The sequence below is a fragment of the Sminthopsis crassicaudata genome, chromosome 4 (assembly GCF_048593235.1).
Source record: "Sminthopsis crassicaudata isolate SCR6 chromosome 4, ASM4859323v1, whole genome shotgun sequence".
Taxonomy (NCBI): domain Eukaryota; kingdom Metazoa; phylum Chordata; class Mammalia; order Dasyuromorphia; family Dasyuridae; genus Sminthopsis; species Sminthopsis crassicaudata.
Window position 1 is genome coordinate 366,865,359 of NC_133620.1, and position 23,378 is coordinate 366,888,736.

Below are 23,378 nucleotides of genomic sequence, written 5' to 3' on the forward strand. Positions count from 1 at the left end.
ATTTTACATGTGTTACAATATAGTCTAGGTACAATACATGTGTGTGAATATCATTTTCTTGTTGCACAATAAACATTAGAATCCGAAGGTACATGCAACCTGGGCAGACAGATATTAGTGCTAACAATTTATATTCACTTCCCAGTGTTTCTTCTCTGGGTGTAGCTACCTCTGTCCATCATTGATCAACTGGAAGTGAGTTGGATCTTCTTTATGTTGAAGATTTCCACTTCCATCAGAATACATCCTCATACAGTATTGTTGTTGAAGTGTACAGTGATCTTCTGGTTCTGCTCATTTCACTCAGCATCAGTTGATTTAAGTCTCTCCAGGCCTCTCTGTATTCCTCCTGCTGGTCATTTCTTACAGAGCAATAATATTCCATAACCTTCATATACCACAATTTACCCAACCATTCTCCAACTGATGGACATCCATTCATCTTCCAGTTTCTAGCTACAACAAAAAGAGCTGCCACAAACATTTTGGCACATATATGACTCTTTCCGCTCTTTAGTATTTCTTTGGGATATAATCCCAGTAGTAGCGTTGCTGGGTCAAAGGGTATGCACAGTTTGATAACTTTTTGGGCATAATTCCAGATTGCTCTCCAGAATGGCTGGATTCTTTCGCAACTCCACCAGCAATGTATTAGTGTCCCAATTTCCCCACATCCCCTCCAACATTTATCATTATTTGTTCCTGTCATCTTAGCCAATCTGACAGGTGTGTAGTGGTATCTCAGAGTGGTCTTAATTTGCATTTCTCTGATCAGTAGTGATTTGGAACACTCTTTCATGTGAGTGGATATAGTTTCAATTTCTCCCTCTGAGAATTGTCTGTTCATATCCTTTGACCACTTATCAATTGGAGAATGGTTCGGTTTCTTATAAATTATGGTCAGTTCTCTATATATTTTGGAAATGAGACCTTTGTCAGAACCTTTGTTTTTAAAAATATTTTCCCAATTTGTTACTTCCCTTCTAATCTTGTTTGCATTAGTATTATTTGTACAGAAACTTTTTAGTTTGATGTAATCAAAATCTTCTATTTTGTGATCAATAATGATCTCTAGTTCTCCTCTGGTCATAAATTCCTTCCTCCTCCACAAGTCTGAGAGGTAGATTATCCTCTGTTCCTCTAATCTATTTATTATCTCCCTCTTTATGCCTAAATCATGGATCCATTTTGATCTTATCTTGGTATATGGTGTTAAGTGTGGATCCATATCTAATTTCTGCCATACTAATTTCCAGTTTTCCCAACAGTTTTTTCCGAATAATGAATTTTTATCCCTAATGTTGGAATCTTTGGGTTTGTCAAAGATTAGATTGCTATAGATGTACCCTTTTTTGTCCTTTGTATCTAATCTGTTCCACTGATCTACCGGTCTATTTCTTAGACAATACCAAATGGTTTTGGTGACTGCTGCTATATAATATAGCTTTAGATCAGGTACACTTAGACCACCTTCCTCTGAGTTTTTTTTCATTAGTTCCCTTGCAATTCTCGACCTTTTATTCTTCCATATGAATTTTGTTGTTATTTTTTCTAGGTCATTGAAATAGTTTCTTGGGAGTCTGATTGGTATAGCACTAAATAAATAGATTAGTTTGGGGAGTATTGTCATCTTTATTATATTCGCTCGGCCTATCCAAGAGCACTGAATGTCTTTCCAATTATTTAAATCTGATTTTATTTTTGTGGCAAGTGTTTTGTAATTTTTCTCATATAATTCCTGACTTTTCTTTGGTAGATGGATTCCCAAATACTTTATACTCTCAACATTTGTTTGGAATGGAATTTCTCTTTGTATCTCTTGCTGTTGCATTTTGTTAGTGATATATAAAAATGCCGAGGATTTATGTGGATTTATTTTGTATCCTGCCACTTTGCTGAAATTTTGAATTATTTCTAGTAGCTTTTTAGCAGAGTCTTTGGGGTTCTCTAAGTATACCATCATGTCATCTGCAAAGAGTGATAGTTTGATTTCCTCATTTCCTACTCTCATTCATAGAATCTCTTTCTCGGCTCTTATTGCCGAGGCTAGCGTTTCTAGTACTATATTGAATAGTAATGGTGATAGTGGGCAACCTTGTTTCACTCCTGATCTTACTGGGAAAGGTTGCAATTTATTTCTATTGCATATTATGCTTACTGAAGGTCTTAAATATATGCTCCTGATTATTCTAAGGAATAGTCCATTTATTCCTATACTCTCAAGAGTTTTTAGTAGGAATGGATGTTGGATTTTGTCAAATGCTTTTTCTGCATCTATTGAGATGATCAAGTCCCACCAAGTTTAAGAACAGATTCTCCATGACTCACCAGTGCTTCCTGATTTCATCTACTGCTGGTCTGGGTTCAGGTCACTGATAGTATTACTTTTTGCTCTACTGCTGCAATGGCTGCAAATCATGACATTAGAATGCTGGGAGACAGGTTATTTTCACCTTCCGAATCCAATTCTTCCTTTGCAACAACAACAACAACAAAATTTGGTTCTGCACATATATATTATACCTAGGATACACTATAACATATTTAATATGTATGGGAATACCTGCCATCTAGGGGAGGGGGTGGAGGGAAGGAGGGGAAAAAATTCGGAAAGGAAGGGAGTACAAGGGATAATGTTGTAAAAAATTACTATGCATATGTACTGTCAAAAAATGTTATAATTATAAAATTAATAAAAAAAAAATTGACCTCCCACACACACAAAAAAAAGAATGCTGGGAGAACTAGGACACCCACTTAACTTTTAAAAATTCCTAAAAGGGAAGTTTTAATCCCTTCACTCAGAATAGAAAAGAAAAATATAGATATCAAAGATGGGGTCCATTTCATAGGGTCACTTCAGACAGGTGAAGCCCTAAACTTCTTTCCTCTTATAGCATTGTTTCTCACTGTATTCTATGATTGTAGAAGTCAAGCCACCAGAGCACAAACAGAATGAGGCAAAAGAGAATACATGGAAGATGAGTCAGGCCTATTTACGATATTCTAGCTATATAGCCAAATCTCCCAACCATGGGCTTAGCAACCAGAAAAAAATAATAGTTTTTTTTTTTTTTTTAAGCTAATGTTTATTAAGCATCTATTATGTATCAGGAATTTTATAATTATTATCTCATTTGGTCCTCAATAATCCTGATGGGTAGAAGCTATTATATCCTCTTTGTACAGACAAGGAAACAGAGGCACATAGCTGTTAAGTACTTTGCCTAGGGTCACATAACTAGTAAGTGTCTGAATTCAAATCTGCCTGACTCCAGGTCCAGGGCTCTGTCTGCTTCACTGTTTAGATGTTATATGAGAGAGGCCATCTGAGACACTTGGACAATTCTCCAGACTCTTGGCATAATATTTGTCTCATACTCCTCCAGTGGACATAAATTCCCTGTGGATAGGAACTGATATTTCTTTATCCTGACCTTGTATTCTCCCTCCAAAGCCTAGTATCCCATCATCTTCAAAACCCTGTTCCTCTGTTCTGCATTCTATTCTATAATGCAGTGTTCCTCAAACTTTCTAAATAGGGGCCAGTTCATTGTCCCTCAGACTGTGGGAGGGCCGGACTAGTAAAAACAAAACCTCACACTGTCTCCGCCCCTCAGCCCATTTGCCATAACCGGAGGGCCGCATAAATGTCCTCAGAGGGCCCATCTGGACCCCTGGCCGAAGTTTGAGAATCCCTGATGTAATGGCTCCAGCCAAGCTTTCTCTAGCCTTTTCCTACATCACTCTTCACACACTTAAAAACTGCCGAAACTGGCCTCCAAAGGTTCTTCAATCCTCCATCTCACCTCAGCCTTTGCACAATCCTTTCCTTCTCACCTATATCTTTTAGAATTCCTAGTCTCCTTGGAAGATCATTTGTGTCACCTCCAACATGAAGCCTTCCCCAAAACTCTTGGAGGCTCGCTCCTTCCCAGGGATAATTAATTACATTGTATCCAATTTGTAAATATTGTTTTCTTCCGATTATGTAAGTTTCTTGAAGGCAGTAATTGTTTCCTTTTTTTTTTCTGATAGCACAGAGCCCCGACACTGCACAAAACTCGGGTTTCCTTGACTTCCACTGAGGCATAAGATAACTTTATTATTGGGACAGTCGATGGGAGGTGATGGCAGTAAAGAACGCCCAGGGGAGCACGCGCCATTTTATTAGTCCTGGCAACGCCCGCAGGGGAGGGGAGCGCACGCCGCCTAACCACGACCCAGACTGCGCACGCGGCGCTAAGAGGGAACTCGGCCGCACACTGGGAAGGAAGAAGCTTCCTCAGAGGGCGAGGGACACTCAACCACGGCCCAGACTGCGCACGCGGCGCTAAGAGGGAACTGGGCCGGGTACGAGGAACGCCTTAGGACTGGGCGTGCAGCCCGGGACGTGGCCGTTAGTAGCTCGGCCAGCTAACCCCAATTCAAAAGGGTAAGGGGCGGGGCTCCACGGAAGTCGAGTCTCGCTTTTCCTTATCTAGTTTAGCGAGATGGGTCGGGTGCAGAGCCATTTTAACCTCGCCCTTACGCTTCTGGGCAAATCCAGAGCCTCTCCCTCGTACGTCCAGAAGCACGCATGGAAATAAACAAGCCATTGTCATCAAAACGCGCCCTTCCCTACTCGTCGTTTTCTCTCGGACCAGTAGGTGTCACTCTGAACTCCCAAGGCTGGGTCTGTGTTAGCATTCGAGATTCCCGGCTGTTCTGCTCTATGGCTGCTGACAGGGGAGCGATCGGGAAGCCCACCAAGAAGATCTGTCCCCATCAGCTGTCATCGGAGGCAGAGGTGTGTCCCTGCGAGGGAGCAGAAGGGTGAGGAGGGAGAGGGATCCCAGACTGGCAGACTGCAGGGTGCCGGAGCGATGGTCGGGGAAAACTACAAATCCCAGCAAACAAAGGGAAACGCGCCACGGATCGTTCACGAGCATGCGCGAAGCAGATTTGTTTCTGGGGCATTCCTTGAGTAATGGGCGGCTCCTGGAGATTTCATTCTGATGGTTTATCTAGAGTAGAATGCGGCCTAACTGGACCTATGCGCTTTTTGGTTTATGGTAATCCAGAAAGTCGTCAGTTTAATCATCTCATTTTATAGATAGGTAATCTATGGCCTAGAAAGCCGATGTGACTTGGCCGTGATTAAAGAATCTGTAATATGACCAAGGCGGAGGGAAGGGCTTCCTGCCTCCCGGCCCACTGCTTTTTTGCATTACGCACGTGTACTTCTCACTTTGAGGGTCGCCTCCTGACCCTCCGTGGGATTCTGTTGTCCCGATTTTTCACCAAAAAGAAATCACCCAAGTCGCCTCCAAATCTGTTACTTGATTGATTGGATGAAGGTGGCTTTGTGACTTGCAAAGCAGACTTCTCTAAGTCAGCTTCAGCTTTTCCTGTGCCAGGGGCTTGATAGCTTGGGTCATCACTTCCGACAAGTCCAGAGGTCTGAGTATTTATGATTTTAAATCGTAAAACTGAAAGGGACCTCAAAAGCCATTTTGCAGATGGGAAAACTGAGGTCCTGACAATTTATGATTTGACAATGATCCCGTGGAGTAGTATCAATGGAAGAATCTCAATTTGAGTCCTTAAGTAATTCCAGTCTTTTAATGCTGAGTTATCAATGTCTATACTTAGGAATTTTGAGTAGACTATGGATTTACTCCCCTAAATAATAGATGGTGTGAAAAGTCGTGGGGGGGGGGGGGGGGGAGCAGCTAGATAGTGCAGTGGATAGAGCATCAGCCCTGAATTCAGGAGGACCTGAGTTCAAATCTGGTCTCAGACACAACACTTCCTAGGTGTGACCCTGGGCAAGTCACTTAACCCCAATTGCCTCAGCAAAACCCCCCCCAAAAAAAGAAAGAAAGAAAAGTAGTCAGGCTGTGAGGTAAGGAGGTTCAGCCTTTATGCTAGTCCTCCAGTCTGTGACCTGAGCTAGGTTACTTATTTGCCTCAGGCAATTCTGAGGCTGTCAGTTACAGTTGCACAGCTGAGGCTGATCTGTACTGGTAAAAGTGGATTTTCTTCCTAGCTCCTCCTTATACCACCAAAATTATAAATCAACAACAACAAAAAATGAATAATGTAAATAGATAGAAGGTTGCCTTTTGCCTGTCCCTGTTTCTGGAGAATGTAAAGTCCAGATCTGACTATGTTTCACCTTCCCTTCTCTGTTCTTCCCCATCCCCCACATCCCTAATAAACTCCAGTAGCTCTCTTATCACCTCCAAGATTAAATATAAAATCCTCTGTTTGGCATTCAAAGCTTTTCATAACCTCCTTCCCTTGCCAATCTTTTTATACTTTAAACCTACCCCCACTCTCACCCCAACTATATGATTCATGACACTGGTATCTTTGCTTTTTCTGGACAAAGATACTTCATCTCCCAATTCTGGAGATTTTCTTTGGCTCCTTCCCCCCCCCTCCCATACCCTTCCTCCTATCAAAATATTTTGGAGATACCCTATTTCCTAGAGCTAAGACCTAGCAACCAGGCTGTCATTTCCCTCATTCCAAAATTAAACTTCTGTCTGTGTCCTAAGGCTCCTGTCTCCTGGCTAACCTGTTTTGTGTGGCTCTGGCAACCACTGGTTAGGGGCTAATTCTGGTCCAGTTGACACTCCTCATTTCCACTGCCTGGCTTTCCCATCTTCTAGAGAAAGTCTTTCTCAATCCACCTTAATTCTAGTCCCTTCTCTGTATTGACTATTTCCAATTTATTCTATACATTGCTTGTTTTTATATAGTGTTGGGGGTTGTTTGTTTGGGGTTTTTTTGCAAAATTGTGAGCTCCTTGAGAACTCTGATTGACTTTGGCTTAACATAGTGCTTGGCACATAGTAGGGACTCAATAACTTTATTTATTGACTTCAGATTCCTTGGTAAGCCTTTGAATTGTAGAATCATTTCCTCCCCATTTCAATAGAGATAAGATGCAGATTCCAGAAGAAAAGAAAAGTGTCAGTTGTGACCTACCCATTAAGCAACAAAGAAGAAAACTTGTTCAGGCTGTCAAGGACAATCCCTTTCTTATTGTGACCGGAAGGACCGGAAGTGGTAAAACTACCCAACTCCCTAAATATCTTCATGAAGCAGGTAAATATATTATGGAACTTGTGATACATTTGATAAATAATACTAACAGTGATCACAGTAACTTCCTTCCATACTTCTTACATTTCTTCCAAACCCTACCTCAGGACCCTAACTATATCCTTACTCCCAATAGATGGCTTCTGATCCTTCACGAGAATTTAGGTTCTCAACCCGACAAGAACTCCCAATAATCACCTCCTTAATTCTTCTAATCCTTTTAGTGATTTCACCCATCCTCTTATTTCCTTTTGTTTTAGGGAAGGAGGTAACACTCTTTCTAAAGCTAATCTCTACTATCATCTATACCAGTAATCTCAATTCCTCCATAATTTTTCATCAGTTATTCTTTCTTATGAAACTTCAATCTCTTCTACTTTATTGGATCTTTCCCCTCAATCTGTACTTATGCTCAAGGTTTCTTATCACAAAACAAAACAAAACTCTCGATGATAAGATGATCATCCTATCTTTTCCCTCACATTAACTGACAAATTCCTAGATAGAATTAAATTGTTGATACTTACCACCTATTTACTCCTTAACACATTAGCTTCTATCTTAATAATTGGTTGATTGATGAACCTGCTGGCTATTTCTCAGTTTCTTTTGATGGTTTTTCTTATACTTTCTGCCCCTAAGATGTTCTCTTTTTCTCTCTGTACTCTGTACTCTCCCTTGATGATACAGCTCATTCACATATATGACTTCAGTAATCATTTGCAAGCAGATGACTCCCAGTTCCAGTAGCTTAATCCTAACCTTCCTAAAGCTCCAGTCCTGGTTCTATTTTTTTCATTCTCCACTGTTGATCATTCTTTCTTCTTTGATGTTTTTTCTCTCTAGGTTATCAAGATGCCACTCTCTCTTGGTTTTTGGTGTTTGCTCGACATTCCACCAGATCAGACCCTCTAATTTAGGTGTCTCTTAGGATTTGTCCTGAACCTTCTTCTCTTTTTCCTCTATATTTCTTCATTTGTAATCTCATCAACTCCTATGGATTTAATTACCATCTCTATGCTGACGATTCTCAAATCTGTCTTTCCTGTCCCAATTTCTTTTCTGATTTCCACATTCACATCTTTCAGAGATCTTGAATTGGTTGTCGAGTAAACATCTTAAGCTCAATATGTTCAAAGTAGAACTCATTATCTTTCTCTTAAACATTCTCCAACTCCTACCTTTCCTATTGTAGATGGCAGCACTATCCTCTCACAGCTTAGGAGTCATCCCATATTCCTTATTATCTTTTACCCACCACATCCAAGCTGTTGTCAAGTCCTGCTGATGTCCCCTTTGCAATATTTCTCAAATACAGCCCCTTCTATCCCCTGATCCTGCTACTAGTGTAGTGCAAGCCCTCATCACTTCATACCTTGATCATTGCAGTAGCCCATTGGTAATTCTTTTCCCTTTCCATTCTAGCCTCCATTCAGTTGCTAAACTGATTTTCCCCAAATACACAGTGAACATCAGTGACCTCCCTCCTATTACCTTCAAGTACAAAGACAAGATGCTCTGTTTGGCATTCAAAGCCCTTCATAAACTTGCTCTCTTCTCCTTTCCAGTTTTCTGATACCTTACTCCATAACATGTATTCTTTGATCTAGTGACATCAATCTCTTGGCTGTTCTATGAACAAAAGAGCATCCTCTCCAGCTGACTTGCATGCCTCAATTGCTCTCTCCCTCTTCTACTTTTGACTACTTGCCTTTAAATCTTGATTATTTAACTACTTTCATTCTTAAGTTCCAATTAAAATCCTACATTCTATAGGAAGCCTTCCCTCGACACTTCTTAATTCTCATACCTTCCCTGTTAATTTTTTCCTATTTCTTATGTATATAGTATGCTTTGTGTATATTTGTTTGTGTATTGTTTCCTCCATAAGCTTCTTGAGGGCAAGGCTCATCTTTTGCCTCTTTGTTTCTCCAGTGTTCAGCATAATACCTATATTTAATAAATGCCTATTGATTGATTTCAGCTGATTCCTAAATATTACGACCAAGGTCTTACCCAACCTGATAAACTTAATATGTCTACAGTTGGATTCCTCCTCCCACTCCGAAACCTGTCCAAATTCTTAAATTCTCCATTCTTCTTTTTTTCTCCCCTCAGGCAATTGGAGTTAAGTGACTTGTCCAGGGTCACACAGGCAGAGGAAGTATTAAGTGTCTGAGACCAGATTTGAACTCAGGTTCTCCTGACTTCAGGGCTGGTGCTCTATCCACTGTGCCACCTAGCTGCCCCTTCTCTATTCCTCTTAATGATTAACAATAATCTCAATCTGATATTTCAAGTCATTTTTGATTCTTCTTCCATACTTTATGTGACCAATCAGTTGCCAAATCTTACCATTTCTTTCATTCCCCTAAATCTGGTATCTGACCCTTGCTTCCCACTTCCCACTGTGGTCAACCTAGTTTAGACCTTCATATCTATTTGTCTAGCCCATTATAATAGCTTCTTAACTGGTCTTCCTTTCTTCCAGGCTATTTCCCTTTCAGACCTTACATTTACCATTGACCAAGTGATCTTCCTAATGTATTACTATGGTTCTATTTTACCTCAACTCAAAAACCTTCAGGAGTTCTTGATTGTCCAATGAATAAAGCATAAACTTGTGGCCCAAAATTCTCCATGACTAATTTCTAATCTATTTGCCCAGCCTTATCATTCATTCCTTTCACATATTCTCTGTTTCCTTTAAAATATAGTACTTTCAATTCTTATTCTCATCCTGTTGACTTTGTTCATGTTGTCTCTCAGGGGTGGAATGGATTGTCCATACCCTTTCTCTCCTTTCAAGGACCATCTCCAATGCATTTCTTGAGACTGCCTTCTCCCCTCATTCCTCTTGGAAGTGATCTCTCTCCTTGAACAGCATTTTGCCCAACCTTCTCCTTGGTTCTTATTTCTCTACTTTGTATCAAAGTGATTTGTGGACTAGCCTTTCCACTTATTAGTTTGGAAACTTCCTGAAAATTCTGAAGACTTCTCAAATCAATCTTTGTTTCCCCAGTATTATTTACATAGTAAACACTTAATTGCTTCTTGAATTAAACTGACCTAATTTCATCCCCAATCCAGTTTTTAAATGCCAAAAATGAGCACCTACTGTTTTTATTTAATAAGAAGCCCGAGGTGTATAGATTGAACTTGAACTTTGCTTAATTAATTATTTTATCCTGAATGAGAGATAAATACTTTTCTTCAAGTCAACAAGTATTTATTAAGCACTACATGTTAGGTACTATGTTAAGTGCTAGAGATACAATGAGAGGCAAAAGCATGGTCCCTGGTTTCAAAATGCTCCCATTATAAAGGTAGAGACAACATATAAATAGATAACTATTATGTTAATACAAAATGGAACAAACCCTGGGGAATTATAAGATGGAGGATACTGGAGTATTGGGTAAGATTGGGAATGGCTTCTTGCATAGGTAGGGATTCAATCTGAGACTTGAAAGATGGCAGGAAAAGCCAGAAGTCAAAGAGCATTCTAAAATGGGAGACAGCCATTGAGCAAGAAGACAGACTTTTATATTTGAGAAACAACAAGCCCAATGTTAATGGATTGTAGAATATGCGGAGGGGAGTAATTTCTTGCTACTTTTTGTCACATAGAAGGTTAAAGTAATAGTGTGGCAGCTCAAATCTGAGATAGTTATTGTTAGCATCAGTAATAGTTTTTTGACCATAGTACAGGATTGTTAAGTATGGCCGCTCTTAGACATATGTTCAATTGGTCACCTATCTTTGAGGATTTTATATTGATAATAGGAATAAAGGAAGTACTAGCCTCTATTACATAATTCTTTTGTGTTAATATCTTCTGATTCCTCTTAATTCTAGTACCTTCTTTCTGTTCATTATCTCTAACTTATCCTGAATATAGCTGGTTTGTACATATCTATTTGCAAACTGTCCTCCCTCCTTGAGAGCAGAAACCATCTTTGATCTTTTTTTTTTTTTGTAACCCCAGTGCTTAACACAGTGAATAGCATTAGTAGGTGTTTAATGTTTAACACTAAATTACATATTGTCCTTTAAAAACAGCAGTTTTTCCTTTTAGAAAAATTAGGTAACAGTAATGGGAAGAAACAATTTTATGATTTTGATTTTTTTATCTTATTTTTATTAGGGTTTTCGAAATATGGTACAATTGGTGTGACTCAGCCACGCAAAGTAGCTGCCATATCAGTTGCTCAAAGAGTTGCTGAAGAAATGAACTGCTCTTTGGGAAGCTTGGTAGGATACCAAGTTCGCTTTGATGACTGTAGCTCTCAGGTATGAATTCAGGTATGAATCAGTGATTCAAAATAAAATTCAAAGTCCTTACTATCATTCAAGGTTCTCAACATCTGGCACCACACTACCTTTTTTTGTTTTTTGGCAATAATAAGAGCCAGGATGAGCATCTTCTGCTCTTTTAGCTTTCTTAAAAATCAGTCCCTGCAAACTCGCAATTAACCCAAAGTTAGTTGCCTTCAGCCCACAGCAACTCCGGGTACATTTGGTTTAAGCCAGCTTTTTCACTCTTCATTCTTATTGCTGCTTGTGGCACATAGGGAACTGTGATGTCCTAGTACAAAAAAGATGATTTCTTTTGTAATGTGCTGTTTCTCTAAAATGTAATCATTCTCTTGGGGCAGGTTTCTTAGGGAGCTTCTGGAGGCAGCCTGAGTTTCAGTTCAATTCAATAATCCCAAAATGCAGCCAGGAGTTAAAGTCCTAAAGTCCTTTATTGTATCCTTCAAAATCCTAAATCTTTTCCTGGGCCCAGTTAGCTTTCTTAGAGGCCTATGTCTCTCTTCTTGGCTCCGGAGAGCTCTTGTCCAAATGTCTCCAGCCAGCACAAAAGTCAAAGTGGGAATGAATCTGACTCTGCCTCCAAGAGTGTGGGATTGTGGGTTTATGTCTTGTGAAAATCCCAGAAGTCCATCCTACTTCTGAATCTCCTGGAAGTCCATATGCAGGCTTTTCCTTTAGACTTGTGAATCTCCTGGTCTTGCGAATCTCCCCACTAAAATCCTGTCTCCCTGAATCTCCTTGAGCTTCCCTGAAATCCCCTTGACTGAATCCTGACTCTGAATCTCCTCCCAGAGAGTGGGCTTTTATATGCTCTCTAAAGGTGCAAGTCTAATGTGTGGACCAATGATCGAACTCCTTTAAAGATGTAAACTCCTTTAAAGGTTTGAACTTCTTTAAAAGTGTGAACTAAGTACATAAGTTCCTTATAAGAATCCTAACATTCTTTGTCACTAAGAAAAAATTTATTACAGAAAGCTTGGCAGATATGGGATATCGATCCCTGTATTTTCCTTTCAGTCTCATTCTTGAGTGCTCAGTTTGACTGGGTTCACTTGGGCCTATGGCTACACTGTCAGTAGACTTGTTTTCCCTCTGTTGCTTCTCACAATTTTATCAGATAAAACTGGGCATAATTCTTTAGCATCCTATAAGACACAATGTGGTGAAGTAAAAGAGTCTTAGGTTTGGAGAGAAACTTGTTTCACCAATTCCGCCATCTACTTAGAAGCACTGGGCAGATCATTTGACATCTTTGGGTCTCTGTGTCCTTATCTTAATCTTAAATGACTTAAGGTCACATCTAACTCTGTGATCTTATAGTGCTCTATATGATTTTACAAATTAATTTCCCTAAATTGGTGTTGCCCCAGCTGTCCTCTCTCCATTTTTACAAGGAGCTCAAGTATTTGCTGGCCAAAGTGGTTTCTGGGTACTTCTGGTCTCATTGTGACAATTAATCTACAGGGATTAAACTTCTTTTGGAAATGGTGATAGGCTAAAAAATTAATGTGTGTTCTTTTATCCATTTCCCATTGTCAACAATTTATTTAGATAGTTTGAACTTGCCTCTGTTGTGCACAATATATCTTTTTCATTGTTATTTTTTCCTCTAAGTCTTGATTTTGATATTTGCTCTAACAAATTATTAGTCTGTTTACAGACAGCTTATTTGCATATCAATAACCAGTCTTTTTCTCTTTGATTAAAATAAATTTTAATGTTATTTGGGGCTAGTTGTATCCAGTATTTCTCAACTTCCTTCTTTAAGAAAGTATTCAAATGGATTTTATTGATTTATGTGTTTCTCCAAAAATGTAGACTTCAACCCATCTATGCCTATCCATCCTGTATGAATCTTTGGTTTCTGTCTTCCCATAAGTTTTTAAGATGTTATAGATTTTATTCATTTTCTCCTAACATCATGAGGCTACTAGTGTTTCTAGAAGGCAGCTCTACCACAGTGGATAGAATTCTGGGCCTGGAATCAGGAAGATCTAGATTCAAATCCAACTTCAAACACTTAAGTAATACTACTAGACAAGTCATTTAGCCTCCATTTGCCTTAGTTTTCTCAATTCTAAAATGGGAATAATAATATCTATTTCCCAGGGTTGTTTGGAGAATCAAATAAGATAATATTTATAAAACATTTAGCTTTAGCACAGTGCCTGACACAGAGTAGTTATTTAATAAATAATTATTTCCTTCCAGTGGAATATACAGGTGGCATATATCAGTTTCATGATATTCATGATCTTTCTCCAAGAGACTTTTTGTAAGCCTGTAAATCTTTAATCTCTCCCTTTTCTTTCTTTCTTTTTTTTCCCCCCTGAGGCTGGGGTTAAGTGACTTACCCAGGGTCACACAGCTAGGAAGTGTTAAGTGTCTGAAATCAGATTTGAACACGGGTCCTCCTGAATTCAGGGCTGGTGCTCTATCCACTGTGCCACCTACCTGCCCTCTCTCCCTTTTCTTTTAAACCATGTTTCTCAATATATTTTTTTGTTGTCTTCAATTATTTCCACCTCTAACTAAAGCCATAAAGAACTAAAGTATTATGTGCAAAAATATTTGCAGCAGCCTTTTTTATGGTGGCAAGGAACTGGAAACTGAATGGATGCCCATCATTTGGGAAATGGCTGAATAAGTTATGGTATATGAATGTTAAGGAATATTGTTCCATGAGAAACAATCAGCAGGATGATTTCAGAAAGTTCTGGAGAGACGTATATGAACTGATGCTAAGTGAAGTGAGAGAACCAAGAGAACATTGTACATAACAATAACAAAATTATGTGATGATCAACTCTGATGGACATGGCTCTTTTCAACAATGAAGTGATTCAGACCAATTCCAGTAGGCTTGTAATGGAGAGAAATATCTGCATCTAGAAAGAGGATTTGTGGGAACTGAATGTGGACTACAACATAGTATTTTCACTTTTTTTGTTGTTGTTTTCCTTTCTCTTTTTTTTTTTCCTTTTTGATCTGATTTTTCTTGTGTAGCATGCTAAATATGGAAATATGTATAGAAGAACTGCACATGTTTAACATAGATTACTTGTCCCCCTAAAGAAATTTTGTGTGTTGCCCTTTCATTTAGCTACAGCTTAGTTTTGTCTTCTGATTCCATTTATATAATTTCCTAGAAGGCAAGGATTGCTCTATTCCTAATAGCTGGCATGCTTGGCACATGATAAGAGTTTAAAAATGCTATCTACTGATTGATAATGAGAATGTCAAGATTGATAAAATTCACTTTATTTTTTTTTTTCAAAGAAATTCCAGGTGGCAATTATCTTTATTGCTCTCAGGATTCTCCTGTATAAAATTTATAGATATGCAATTCCTTGTATTTCTAGAACCGAATTAATGCAATTTTTAAAATATTTCCTTTCCTTTCTTGGCAAAGCAGGTAATAAAAAGTCTAAGGTGGTTTTCTCTTTAATATTTAGGCCTGGGATTAGTTGTGATTACCCCTGTGGTACTGAGATTTTTCTTGATTTTATTTGAAATAGATAGTACATGATTATTCATGTAAGAGATATATGCAAAAGGACTTCTCACTTTTATAATAGTTTCAAGGAGTCTTCCTCCTGTCATGGCTTCTAGAGATTTCCTTCTTTGATTCTTCTTTGTCCACTGTAGATCTACCTCCTTGCTTTCTAGCATCTCACCTAAGTTAGGTTCTGACTTTTATTTTGTTTTCGTGCTCCTCCCTATAGAGTTGGAGTTCTGTGGTAGGAAGACAGTAGGGTGGAGGGGAGGATAAGTTCTTCACCATTTTTTGTCACACCCCAAACTCCTTTCATCCTTCTAATGTTTATTCTGCCGCCTTCTCCCTGGTTCCTTACCCATTTTCAATACTATGGTGGTCTTCTGTCTTTTACTACTCTCTCTAGCACCTCACTTCTTGAGTCCTTAGAAATCCTTTTTTTTCTTGATAGTCACAAATCTTACTATAATTCTATCTTAAGCTGTTTTGAAACAGATTTGTAAAAAATTTCTCATTATTTATTTATCTCCCTCTCTGCAGACCCCTTTCCATCCACCGAAAGGTAAGCAATGTGATATCAGTTATATATATTAAATCATGCAAAATATATCTCCATATTAGCCATATTTCCATATTGCAAAAAAAAAAAAATTAAGTGAGAAAATTGTGCTTCAATTTGCCCCTAGAGTTCATCAGTTCTCTTTCTAGAGGTGGATAGCATTTTTCATCATGAGTCTTCAGAATTGTCTCAGATCATTCTATTGATCAGAATGGCTAAATCTTTCACATTTGATTATTACAATATTGTTACAAAACTGATTCTGCAGCAGTTCATATAGATTTTCTCAGGTTTTTCTAAAACTATTCCCTTTATCCTTTCTTATAGCACAGTAGTATTCCATCACAATCATGTACCACAACTTGTACCACACCCAATTGATAAGTATGTTCTCAATTTCCAATTCTTTGCCACTAGAAAAAAGATCTCATTTTGAAACCATTTTGACTGATTACTTTCATTTCTGTGGCAGAAACTATCAGAATGAAAAATTTAGAAGGGATAGAAATGTTCTTTAATATTTCATCTAAAATATCTCTGGTACTAGTTACTATATTTTGCTGTTTAATCCTCAGGAAACAGCTATCAAATATATGACTGATGGATGTCTACTAAGACATATGATGGTTGACCCAGACCTTACCAAATTCAGTGTCATTATTTTGGATGAAGCCCATGAGAGAACTCTAACAACAGTAGGTATTCTTATTGGGTATCTTGTTATCACATACCATGAGATTTGTGTTTAGTTTTGACGAAATGAGATGTCTTTTTTCATTCATTTTTTAATCCTTTTATGAATTGTTTTTTCATATCTATAGAAATCAATGTCCTTCACTATATTTTTACTGATTATTGTTTTACTGGTAGAAGTATGTTCAAATGAAGTTATCTATTTAGATACATGCATGTGTTTCATTTGATGGTGACTTTTCTTTTAGGACATCTTATTTGGTTTGCTGAAGAAACTATTTCAGGAAAAGTCACCTAACAGGAAGATACATCTAAAGGTGGTGGTGATGTCAGCTACAATAGAGTTGGTTGGACTCTCAGCCTTCTTTGGAAATTGTCCAGTAGTTGACATTCCTGGGAAGATTTTTCCAGTCAAAGAGATATTCTGCAACTTGATTGGCCCAAAAGACAAAGAAAACTCTTCATATGTTAATGCGGTACAACTTAGAACGCTTATTTCTTTGTTTTCAACACAGATTTCTGGTTAGTTGGGTAACCTGGAAGCTCAGCTATACACCCTTTGCTATTTTGTAGCATTTCCCCATTTTGATGATACTTTTCAAGTTTCATCTCATTATTTATAACTCATGTTTAATTTGTTTGTTAATTCAATAAACATTTATTAAGCACCTGCTACATACCAGTCTCTGTGCTATTTTCTGAGAATACAAAGACAAAACCAAAACACTCCCCAATTTTAGAAAGCTTATATTCTGCAGGAGGTAAACAACATGAACCTAAATAAACAGATACAAAATCTAAGTAAATACAAAGTACTTTTTTTGAGGTAAGGGCATTAACAACTGGAAGATTGGAACTGGTTTGATTGAAAGATAAAAGCTGAGCTGAGCTACAAAGTAAACTAGGGATTCTTAAAATCTGAAGTGAGGAAGGGATGTATTCTAATTCTAAATAGTCCATGCAAAGGCATAGAGGTAGGCATTTAAATGTTGTATATGGGCTACAGGGAATTGACCAGATTAGCTAAAATGTGGATTGCATGAAGCAGAATAATGTATTCTAAGCCTAGGCAGATAGATGGGAGCCAGATTGGAGAGGACTTTAAATGCCAAACAAGAGTTTGTATTTTAATCTGAAGGCAATTGGGAGCCCTGGGTGTTTCTTAGACAGAGGAGTGACACTGTCAGACCTGGGATTTAGAAAAGTCAGTTGGGCATTTTCTTGTCAGATACCATTTTTTTATTGGAAAGGCCCATAGAAGAAGTGATTTTTGTTTTGCCTGGTAGTAGGATGCTTTGAATATAGTAGGCACTCAATAAATGTTTATTAAATAAATGAAATAACATCATAAATCTAAATTTTCTTAGTAAGGACACAATACATTATTGGAATTTTCCCATAAGGGCAAGCTAAATTGGAACTAAAGCAGACAAACACATGAGAACAATCAAATATTGCCTTCCATGTCAGGTCCCTTTGCAGGTGAAATATTGTATATGGGACAGCTTTACCTAGATAAGTTTGATTTTTTTTTTGGGGGGGGGTCACAGAGATAATCCCTGATTGTCCCAGGTTGATGGTTTTACTTCTTGTTTTCTCTAGGTTGTAAAAGTGACTATGGAAATCCATTTGAATGAATTGGCTGGAGACATCTTGGTGTTTCTGACTGGTGAGGATTCCCCTTCACATTCCCATTTCTTACTGCACGTAAAGGACAACTGTAAGGCAAATAATGAGTCAGAAGATCTGGGGAATTTTGCCTCAGTGTTTGTCAGATGAGCTAAATATAGTCTTTGCATTTCTATATGTATAAATAACATTGTCACCTGTACACATGGCAGAAGAATCCAAAAAAAAATTAAGCATTTTGAACTTCTACTAGAGGGCACTAAATAAATGTACAGTGGTGATGGAACTATGGTCAGTCCCTTTATTCTGTCTTGTCCCAATCATTTGACAGGCAGATCTGAATGGCCACATCATCTCAGAGTCCTATCTTACTAGCAACCTCTTTTTTTGTTATGGTGGGGTTGTTGTATACTTAGACCCTTTCTGACTTGTGAATGTGATGTGACAAATAAAATCACTTTATGCTGCTATAAGTTTAAAATTAGAACATTTAAATTCCAAACTAGGGTGACTCTAGAGCATCCCATTAACAGGAATGAGTCATTTTATTGTCTCACCTCCTACTCCTGCCTTGTCCTAATGTCAAAAATGAGGCAAGCTAAGGATCTTTTCTGCTTAGGGAGTTTCAAATAGCCTAAAATAGGCAGTTGTTCTTAAACTGACTTCTTTGTCCATTCGTTTCAATTCAGCAGCCATTTATTAGATGCCTGTTATATATAACAGCCCATCTTATTATATACTGGCCCTTTTCAATCACCTTATCATCTTCAAATAATGTAGTAATATATTGTAAGGAAAGGGGCAAATGGTGAGGGGAAATAGAAGGGACAGCAATAGTAATGCCAAAAAAGAAAGAAAGAAATGTCAATGAAACATTAAAAAATATGTAGAAGGTTCAAAAGGGATCACAGACAAGTGTAATAGAGAGGATACAACTGTGTTTAAATTTATGATATATTTTGTTAAAAAAAACTGTGCATAAAAGAGAACCACTTCTTACTTTTAAAAGAAAGTCACATATTAGAATCAGTCTTCTTTTTCAGATCTTTGTATGTGGAGATGTTTGTGTTAAGTTTGTAAGAAAAAAATAGGAGAAAAAGCCCAGTACAACCTGAGGGGGGGGGGGGGAATCCAAAGATTTAGAATTATGAGCTTCATTTTTTCCTGTGAGATTTAATGCTTTGAAAACCGTAGGGGTAAATGAGTAGGGAAGGAGGACTAGAAGGTTCGTTGTTGCAATAAATAGAATTAGGGATATAAGTATAAGGGCTCATGATTGACCAACCTTATTAAGTATAGATATTATTTGCTTGGTGATAAGGCTGATAAGTGAAATTTGTAGGATTTGTATTCGGTTTGGGAGTCAACGCTTAGGCCTTGTAAAGATTAGACATGGGAATAAAAAAATAATTGGTAGGGTAGAAATGCCTGTGATAGGAGGGCAGATGAAAGGGGCAAATAGATTTTCATTCATTTTTTCTCTCAGGGGAATGGAATTTCTGGAAGTTTGACTATTTCTTTTGGTGGATAAATATAAATTATTTCAATACCAATGATTTGAAGTTGGAATGTGCAGAAAACACTGAATAGGGTGAAGCCAGCTATGTAGAATCAAGTAGAATCTAATTGTGGCATAGGCTTTGAGGAGATACCAAGCTCTGATAATTTTTAAGTATTATGTTAATTTCTCAAAGATGTCTGCATCATATGTGACCAATTTTCAAAATATTTAAGGGTGGCTATTTCTAATACCATGGGCATGAAGCTGTGGTTGGAACCACAAATTTCTTTCCCTATGAACTTGAATTTTTAAAATTATGGTTAGTTGCACATTCAAAGAAATGAAGCAGGATAAGGCAATTACCCTTGTTTCATTTTCATTTTAAGGATGCCACCTTACATCAGTTCATCACTTTAAAGTGTTTGTGATTACTCTCACATTCTGTCATTGCATCCTCACATGAACATTATGAAATAGGCAAGCCTAGTATTATCATCTTCATTTTACTGATTATAAAAATAAATTTCAGTGAATTTTAGGGATTTTTCTAAGCTAAGCTAGTTAAGTGGTATAAGCAAGATTAAAGTTCAGGTATTATCCCCCTTGATCTCATAGGTATTCTTTCATAGCCCATTGCTTCCTCTCCTCTTCCTTACAAGGAGCTTTACTTATTTTGGTAATTTTTAATTATAAATTTAACAGTCTTAATATAAGAGTTAAATCAACAATCCAAATTATTTATATTTTAAAAGAATAATTAAAATATTTTATTAATATCTTTTGGTGCTTTTTTAATTGTTAAGTTATTTTTCATTTGTGTCCAATTCTCCATGACCCCATTTGGTGTTTTCTTGATAAAGATACTGAAGTGGTTTACCATTTCCTTCTCCAGTTCATCTTACAAATGAGGAACTGAGGCATACAGGGTTAAATGACTTCCCCAGAATCACACCCCTAGTAAGTGTCTGAGGCCAGGTGTTAAGTCAGGAAGATGAATTTTCAAATTTAACCAGCACATCAACTCAGTCTGGCAGGATCTGTAACATTACACACCTATTTCTCTACAAAAAAAAGGAGATATATTTTCTCATCTGTTCCCTGGGGTACACTTGATATCCTTATAATTATACCCTATACTGTTTTACAGCATATAATGCTGTAATACAGTATATATACAGAAAATAATACATTTTCACAAAATGATAGTTTATTTATTATGTCCCCTTCTCACCTTAGTTGGGTACTTTATTATAATATCCTCATTTTACAGATGAGGAAACTGAGGTAAGCTGAGATTAAATGGGTTACTCAGGGTCATAGAGTATCTGAGGCTAGCTTTGAACTGAGATCTTCTTGACTCCAAACCCAGTGTTCTATCCACTGTGCCACCAGCTACAAAGGGTCTATAACTTGGTCAGAATAGCAACTCAAAGGAGTTAGCAAAAGCACCAATAGCCTAAGAATTATACAGCTAGTAATTGTTAGAGGAAGAATTTGAATCTTCCTGTTAGCTGAGCCCTCTATTCTATTCTTCCTGTAGAGTCTGTGTATAGAGAACTGCGTTTGTGATTTCAACAACTCCCAGTAATGAACTTTTGCTGCTACTATAGGCTAGCACCTTCTGTTACACTTACATTGTGAGAGAGGTCCTTAGGGCGATGACATGTTACATGACTTGTCCAAGGTCCTAGTGCCAGTGTGTGACCTATCAGAGATAGGATTGGAACCAAGGGTTTCCCAATTACAAAGCCATCACTATTGACTTTGCAACACTACCTATATGTGTTGTGTAGTACATTCAACACAAATAATGACTGTACTTTGATTCCCTTCATCTAGTCTTTCTATGTTCACATTCATCTGAGGATTTTAAATAGATAATTTCTCAATCTATTTCTAATCCACTTGTAATTGCATTCTTAAATTAGTTTTACTCTTGAGGTACTTATGTGAATTTTTTTTTCCATCCATTTTAGGACAGTCTGAAATTGAAAGAACTTGTGAATTACTTTTCCAGAAGGCAGAATCTATTGATTACCAGTATGATGTTAAAGACAACTCCATAGATGGTTTGCTGATATTGCCATTATATGGAGCAATGCCAACAGGTACTAAGTTAAAAACACAGTTTTTATCTTATAAGAATTCTGTCTGAAGTTATTTTTTTTTTTAATTTGAAAGCCCAACAGAAGATCTTTTACATTTGATATGATGGGAATAGAGGATACTTGTGATTTCTTTTCTAGAGACTTTGGAAATCATTTCATTTACCTCTTAGCCAGGCCATGTTGAGTTGTATCTTTGGTCAGTTACCACCCCCACTCAACTGTATTTTTAAGGTTCAAAGAACTTGGATCAGGTGCACGGGACCTATTTTCCCTGGACACCTGGGCAATTCTACAGTAAGTTGTTCCATATCTCTGGAGCATGGTGCCCCTCAGTCTGGAAAATCCACATAAAATATTTTGGCTCTCCCTTTGTTCCAGAAAAGTAGTCTGAATTTTTTTTGTCTTTTTTTTATTTTTTGTAAAATTATTTATTGTAAAATTTGGGCTGAATATTTGATCATAGGCTCTGGGTGATCTGCTAGACTTTACTTGCTATCTGTGGTTTCTGTAAAACTCCCCCAAATATTCACATTTAATTTCTCATTCCACTCCATGATATATAAAAACCATGATGGGTAAAATCTCAGTGTGGAAGGAGTAACTATAGCCCTATGGCAGTGCCTTCCCTGCTGCTGCTGCTGCTGCTGCTGCTGCTGCTCTTGGTCTCCTACTAGGTGTTCTCTCTGGGCTCCTGCCTACCCTGAGGCTTTCTCCAAGAAGCCTTCTACTTTTATTGCCTGTATACACAAAGCTTTGCCCCAAAGTGTTCCTTTCTCAATCTTTGATCACCTTGGAAGACTCCTGGTTTATTTACCTGCTGTGCAGTCATTTATGGAACCAGAACTAATTTCAAATGTTTATCTTTTTGATTTGGAGCTCTTCAAAGACTAATTTGAAATGGATATGGTTTTTTTTTGACCTACTTCTTAAATGTGCATAGCTTGTCTTGATACTATACACTAGGTTTGTTGGAGGGAGGGAAGAAGAAAAGAGAACCTTCTCCTGTTGCTCATGAGCTTCTGACTGACTTTTTGTGCATTTATTGTTCACTATTTGGCATGGCTTTTCTAGAAGTTGGGATTTTTAAGCAGCCTGCTTCTGGACAGGTAGCCACCTTGTATTCTATTCCAGATTGCTTTACAGGCTTATGGCCCTGTGTTAACTTCATGGTCCAAAAGGCTTTCCTGTGTGTCTTCCTTACCCCTATATATTAGGATCTCTGCTTTCTTCAAAGCTCAGCTTAAACCCCAACTCTTGCCTAAGATCTTTCCTGATCTTCAGCTGCTGATCTCCCCAGTTTACCTAGTATTTATTAAGTGCATGTTTTATATGCATGTTTTATATATATGTGAATTCCTTAATCAATTTGTAAGCTCTTTGAGGGAAGAGCTGATTTCATTTTTTTCTTTGTGCCTCCAGGGCCTGGCAAATAGTAGGTGCTCAATGAATCCTTTATCTTAGAACTTTCTCTTTAATTCCCTCTATCTTCTGGTACTCACTAAAATCTACCTTTCTCTTAAAGACAACCATTATTTCTTGGAGCCTTTCCAAGACTAGCTTCTGTTTCGGTCATACCTGGCCAGGAAAAAAACATAAATTGCTGCTTGCTTTCCACTGTCACTTTCAGACCCTCTTTCCACCATTATGACACAGCAACCACCGATGTGTCTCTAAAGTTTTCCCTGTTCTGCCCAGATCCTTGTTCCTATCATCTATGGACCACTAGGTCTCTCCTTCCCAAGAAGTTCAATACCTACCTCTTAGTCTTCTCCACCCCAACCCCCAAAACTGCTTGTATGCAAGATCCAAAATCTTCAATTCCCATGACCTTTGTCATCATTCTTCCTCCATCACATGACCACATGCAGGTATGAATTCTATCTCCAGCTAAACAACTCCAGCACAATTGAATTTGCCTCAGGTTCTAGAATTCCTAATTACAGCTTCAGAGCTCAGTCATTTTCCAGTTCCTGGATATGG

General features: G+C 37.8%; 1 protein-coding gene across 2 annotated transcripts in view; it reads left to right on the top strand.

Annotated features, from left to right (window-relative positions):
- The first annotated feature begins 4,234 nt into the window (after window positions 1–4,234).
- DHX40 (DEAH-box helicase 40) overlaps window positions 4,235–23,378 on the top strand; it is a 43,108-nt gene continuing 23,964 nt past the window's right edge. The window contains exons 1-7 of one of the 2 annotated variants that reach the window (XM_074261963.1): window positions 4,235–4,435; window positions 6,929–7,098; window positions 11,243–11,388; window positions 16,043–16,162; window positions 16,409–16,636; window positions 17,763–17,829; window positions 21,267–21,398. In XM_074261963.1, the coding sequence (XP_074118064.1) occupies window positions 6,936–7,098; window positions 11,243–11,388; window positions 16,043–16,162; window positions 16,409–16,636; window positions 17,763–17,829; window positions 21,267–21,398 (856 nt within the window). In that variant the 5' untranslated portion in view covers window positions 4,235–4,435; window positions 6,929–6,935. The other variant, XM_074261962.1, reaches the window with a different exon arrangement.